Source organism: Homarus americanus, unplaced genomic scaffold (assembly GCF_018991925.1).
Source record: "Homarus americanus isolate GMGI-L3 unplaced genomic scaffold, GMGI_Hamer_2.0 scaffold40565, whole genome shotgun sequence".
NCBI lineage: Eukaryota > Metazoa > Arthropoda > Malacostraca > Decapoda > Nephropidae > Homarus > Homarus americanus.
In genome coordinates, this window is record NW_024735503.1 from 5,458,591 (window position 1) to 5,464,492 (window position 5,902).

General features: G+C 41.9%; 1 protein-coding gene across 1 annotated transcript; it reads right to left on the minus strand.

The window, feature by feature from the left end:
• Window positions 1–331: 331 nt before the first annotated feature.
• On the minus strand, window positions 332–2,806 carry LOC121871158 (vacuolar protein-sorting-associated protein 36-like). Its single transcript, XM_042373302.1, has 2 exons — window positions 2,746–2,806; window positions 332–1,596 (listed from the first exon to the last, which is right to left on the minus strand). The coding sequence occupies exons 1-2, from the start codon at window positions 2,804–2,806 to the stop codon at window positions 332–334; spliced, it is 1,326 nt and encodes a 441-aa protein (XP_042229236.1).
• Between the last annotated feature and the right edge of the window lie 3,096 nt (window positions 2,807–5,902).

The window sequence follows — 5,902 nt, forward strand, 5'->3', positions numbered from 1 at the left end:
AGTGACACCTGAAGGGAGAAGGAGGAGGTGGAAGCAACAGGGGGGGGGGGGCGCTTGTAGTTGACATACGTGAGTTGTCTTGTTACTGAGTACTGGGATTGGTTCGTGGACAAAAGGATTAAATGGCCAACGTCTGTTTACAGGTTGTCTTGAGGAATTTGTTGTCTTGAGGAAGTTGTTGTCTTGGGGAAATTGTTGTCTTGGGGAAGTTGTTGTTTTGAGGAATTTGTTGTCTTGAGGAATTTGTTGTCTTGAGGAAGTTGTTGTCTTGAGGAAGTTGTTGTCTTGAGGAAGTTGTTGTCTTGGGGAAGTTGTTGTCTTGGGGAAGTTGTTATCTTGAGGAATTTGTTGTCTTGAGGAAGTTGTTGTCTTGAGGAATTTGTTGTTTTGAGGAAGTTATTGTCTTGAGGAATTTGTTGTCTTGGGGAAGTTGTTGTTTTGAGGAAGTTGTTTTTGAGGAAGTTGTTTGTTTTGGGGAAGTTATTGTCTTGAGAATTTGTTGTCTTGAGAATTTGCATCTTAAGAGTTGTTGTCTTGAGGAAGTTGTTGTCAAGGAATTTGTTGTCTTGAAGTTGTCTTGGGGAGTTGTTGTCTTGAGGAAGTTATTTGTCTTAAGGAAGTTGTTGTCTTGAGAGGAAGTTGTTGTCTTGAGGAAGTTGTTGTCTTGGGAAGTTGTTGTCTTGGGGAAGTTGTTATCTTGAGGAATTTGTTGTCTTGAGGAAGTTGTTGTCTTGAGGAATTTGTTGTTGAGGAAGTTATTGTCTTGAGGAAGTTGTTGTCTTAAGGAAGTTGTTGTCTTGAGGAATTTGTTGTCTTGAGGAAGTTGTTGTCTTGAGGAAGTTGTTGTCTTAAGGAAGTTGTTGTCTTGAGGAATTTGTTGTCTTGAGGAAGTTGTTGTCTTAAGGAAGTTGTTGTCTTGAGGAAGTTTTTGTCTTGTGGTATTTGTTGTCTTGAGGAAGTTGTTGTCTTGAGGAAGTTGTTGTCTTGAGGAATTTGTTGTCTTAAGGAAGTTGTTGTCTTGAGGAAGTTGTTGTCTTGAGGAAGTTGTTGTCTTGAGGAATTTGTTGTCTTGAGGAAGTTTTTGTCCTGGGGAAGTTGTTGTCTTGAGGAATTTGTTGTCTTGAGGAAGTTGTTGTCTTGAGGAATTTGTTGTTTTGAGGAAGTTATTGTCTTGAGGAATTTGTTGTCTTGGGGAAGTTGTTGTTTTGAGGAAGTTGTTGTCTTGAGGAATTTGTTGTCTTGAGGAAGTTGTTGTCTTGAGGAAGTTGTTGTCTTGGGGAAGTTGTTGTCTTGGGGAAGTTGTTGTTTTGAGGAAGTTGTTGTCTTGAGGAATTTGTTGTCTTGAGGAAGTTGTTGTCTTGAGGAAGTTGTTGTTTTGAGGAAGTTGTTGTCTTTGAGAAGTTGTTGTCTTGGGGAAGTTGTTGTCTTGAGGAATTTGTTGTTTTGAGGAAGTTATTGTCTTGAGGAATTTGTTGTCTTGAGGAATTTGTTGTCTTGAAGTTGTTGTCTTGAGGAGTTGTTGCCAGGAAGTTGTTGTCTTGAAGTTGTTGTCTTGGGGAGTTGTTGTCTTGAGAGTTGTTGACAGGAAGTTGTTGTCTTGGGGAAGTTATTTTTGTCTTGGGGAAGTTGAGTTGTTTGTTGTCTTGAAGTTGTTGTCTTGAGGAAGTTGTTGTCTTGAGGAAGTTGTTGTCTTGAGGAATTTGTTGTCTTGAGGAAGTTTTTGTCCTGGGGAAGTTGTTGTTTTGAGGAAGTTGTTGTCTTGAGGAAGTTGTTGTCTTGAGGAATTTGTTGTCTTGAGGAAGTTTTTGTCCTGGGGAAGTTGTTGTTTTGAGGAAGTTGTTGTCTTGAGGAAGTTGTTGTCTTGAACGGCCTCTTTGTGTGGTGAATGTCCGGGGTGGTGTACTGTACTGTATAGGTGTTAGTGTTGGCAGTAGTGTTGATCAAGGAAGGTTTAACCCTGTAGCAAAGGACAAGAAGTGGGCCTGGTTACCACAGTGCTAGACAACAACTGTGTTCGGCTCCTGGTAATGAACGGGCAGGAATGGAGAGTGTACAGGATGAGATTGAAGGCCTTCGTTGATATCTCTTGGGTGTTAGCTAATTGTCATACTCGTTATCTCACTGGTTGACTTGTTATTTTTACTGGTTGACTTGTTATCTTTACTGGTTGACGTGTTATCTTTACTGGTTGACTTGTTATCTTTACTGGTTGACTTGTTATCTTTACTGGTTGACTTGCTATCTTTACTGGTTGACTTGTTATCTTTACTGGTTGACTTGTTATCTTTACTGGTTGACTTGTTATTATAAAAAATGTTTGGGGTCTACTTACTTTACTCAGTCTGGGTGGTACTGTAGTTACTAAAGGAGAGGGGGAGGGGGGGGGGGGTCACTTGACTCTATATACATTCTGGTATCCATCCGTCTGTTACTGGGGGGACCTTTTGTTTTAGATTAATGTATTAGTTAGGAAGGGTAGTGGAAGGACATATCTTCCATTTTAAGTTTATTGAGCAACGACGTGAGGTAAAATGGAGCGCCTTATACACCCGCAAAATTATAGGAAAACATTAAGTACACATTAGCGAGCCTTCAGTATTGACGGTCGCCGGGCCACACACAGGAACCTCACACCCACACTTCAACAGCCAAACTGTCTGTGTTTTTCTAACACTGCCTATCCTGCTGTCGAACAGGCCTTTTCAGTCTCCAATCAGAGTAGGGCTTTTTTCCATGGGTCCTTACGTTCTGTTACCCTGATTGGTTGGCACACTATATGGGCGGGGCTATATCCATGGCATCCCATATTGGTTTACATGTTATTCTTTGAGGCTGTAACCAATTGTATCCATCCGGCCTGACAATTGCCATAAACATTGTAACGGTCGTTCACATGAGTGTATGGGTGCCGGCTTGTGTGTATGGGCGTCGGTCTGTGTGGGTGTTCCTGTTTATTACATTATCTTTACTAGTTAACTTGTTATCGTTACTGGTTGACTTGTTATCTTTATTGGTTGTTTTTTTATCTCACTGTGGTCGACTCGTTATCTCACTGTGGTCGACTCGTTATCTCACTGTGGTCGACTCGTTATCTCACTGTGATCGACTCGTTATCTCACTGTGATCGACTTGTTATTACACTGTGGTCGACTCGTTATCTCACTGTTATTGACTCATTACACTGTGGTCGACTCGTTATCTCACTGTTATTGACTTGTTATTACACTGTGGTCGACTCGTTATCTCACTGTGGTCGAGTCGTTATTACACTGTGGTCGACTCGTTATTACACTGTGGTCGACTCGTTATCTCACTGTGATCTACTCGTTATCAAACTGTGGTCGAGAGAGAGAGAGAGAGAGAGAGAGAGAGAGAGAGAGAGAGAGAGAGAGAGAGAGATTAACTTTAAGACTAAACAATGATATCATTTAGAGTCAGTAGACTAGGTGGGTCCGGAAGAGGATTATGCTTAGTGGACTTGTGTACTGGTGGTGTGGCTGAGGCTTCCAGAGGCAACTCAACTGGCGGATCGGGGAGAGCGGTGAATGTTGGGGAACAGTGTTCATGCGAAGCCAAGCCTCTCTCAGTGTCTTGGCCTTGCGTGATCTTGAGCGAACGATGCTTTTTGATTCGTGGGAGAGAGACACTCTTTGTGGTTTTGGGGCTCATGGGATCTTTTAGGGGTGGGGTGCGTTTTTGGAGAGGGAGTGTGTTCTTTACTTGGGTCTCCTCGAGGATAAAAGGCAAGAGTTCTGGAGGCGCTGGGAGTGATTCTCTTGTTTCTTTTGGAGTTGTGACTGAGTTGGGTACAAGAGGCATATTCTTAGGAGGATCGGGGAGAGATGGTGAAGTTCGTTCGTCCGTAGAAGAATATACAGTTGAAGTGAAAGGCAACTTATTTCGAGTCGCAGGAGATAATTTGGTTTCTGTGAGGCGTCTTGAAAGAAGGGGACTGGGCAGTACTAAAGAAGGTAACTCTGTAGTTCGGGGTTTTCTTGAAGGTGTGATGTTGGCATATGTATTAGATACTGCAGAGACTGAACGCATAGTGGAACTGGTGGTAGGAATGGCGAGCGATCTATATGACCCAGACTGTTGGCAGGGTATCTGGCTGAGTGGTAGCTTCTTATCTACCAAAGTTGGGGTTGAAATTTTCAGAGACATTTCGGTTGGCGAAGGTGTATTACTAGAGAAGGAGTAACATGGAATTGAGCAGGACGATTCTATAGACAAGTCGCCTTGATGCGCTTGGTGGATATGGTCGCCTTCGATGTGTTCCTTGGCGTCTGATGAGCAGGGCTTCTTTCTCTGTATGCCTGAACCGACAGAAACATTATCTGAGTCTGGACAAGAAGAAAGTGCTTTAGCCTTGAGATCACAGTATTTCCCAGTGGGTTTCTCGGGTATTTCGCATCGTCTTTTATTGGATCGTTTCAGCTTTAGCACTTTTCCGATAATATCCCCATGTTCTTTAGACTTCCTGTTTTTACAGCGTTCATTTGGTTGTCCAATATTTTCTTTAGCGTTTGGATGAAGTGACGCGATTTGGGCCAGTAGATGTCTGCTTTCTTTCTCCCGTAGTGTGATTATTTTTGTAGGTGGAGGGGGTTTAACGCATGGTCTGGCAGCCGTTCTTTTGTTCGACTGTATGGGGGCCACTGTTGTCTCAGGCGCGGGGGAACCTTTTACTTCTTTCTCCTCGTTCTTTAGAACTCTGGACTTTCGGGGAATCTTGCACTTCTTGACTTGGAACAGTCTCAAACAGACTACCAAGAGCAATATAAGGAACAACACCGAGGAAATGGTAAGTACCAGGCAGCATGTTGTCAACCCATAATCTGAAAAGATATTTGAAACAGGTGACTTAGTGTTATTTGTGAAAAGAAAAATATGCTGTACAAGTATTAATTCATTATAACAAGTAACTGGTTAAGTGAGCCACATGCCCAAGATAGCTCACTGGCACTGGCCCCCTTCCCAAACTAGCCTATCTTAACCACCACGGTTGGGCCCATTTACTGCACCGTACAGTATATTGGACCCAATACCAGAGGCCCCGTTTCTAATGGGTCTCATCCCAGCGGCCCTCACTATCAATGGGCCTCAGCCCTAAGAGATCCCAATGTTAATGGGACCCAACCAACTGGTTAGATTTGGTTGAAGTCAGGGCTGTTATATTTAAATCACGTGATTTAAATCGATTTACAGGGCTGTAAATGGGTGAAAAATCATGATTGAATTAAAAAACTAATTGAAATTTATGTTTTTCCTTGAGATTCTTTGTGGTAGTAGTGTAGTTGCAGTGGCTATTATACAACTACAGTATTTGGGATGTATTACGGGGGGGGGGGGTTCACGTTAAACGTTGCACCGATATATAGGGTGTCCATAAATGATTACCCTGATTAAAGCATTGTCTACCACTGTTTTTAGGGTAAGCCTTTATGTGGACGCCCTGTACATCATTCCACACACACGGCGCTAATAAATAGAGGAAGAAATTTTCATTATAAGTCTTTTGATTCATATATTGCTACGTCGACTGTATCATCCACTGTTTTATACTAAATATGTGGGTTTCCGAACTTGACGCATAAATAGTGTTAAAAACATGTGATACAATGTAAAAATAACTATGCTAAGTAAATAAGTGCTCTACAGGTGTTTCTCATTCAACTGGGACAGCCAGAAGAAAATTGTACATGTAAATCACTTCTAGGGATTGTTAATGCTTATAGTATAAGGCGTGTGTTGTGTTCATCTCACCAAGAAGTTAAAATGGCAATTATTTCATCATGTAAATTATATTGCTAATTATGTCTTTGATTAATGGAGGTATCGTTAATCACACGTTATAATTTATGAGTTTTATGTCAAGTTAATGGATACCTCTGGTTCTTAC

Coding starts and splice junctions, on each gene's coding strand:
- LOC121871158 (XM_042373302.1), bottom strand. CDS start 2,806: ATGGGATGCCATGGATATAGCCCCGCCCATATAGTGTGCCAACCAATC. Junction 1,597..2,745: donor ACCAATCAGGGTAACAGAAC/GTAAGGACCCAT, acceptor AACTTCCCCAAG/ACAACAACTTCCTGTCAACA.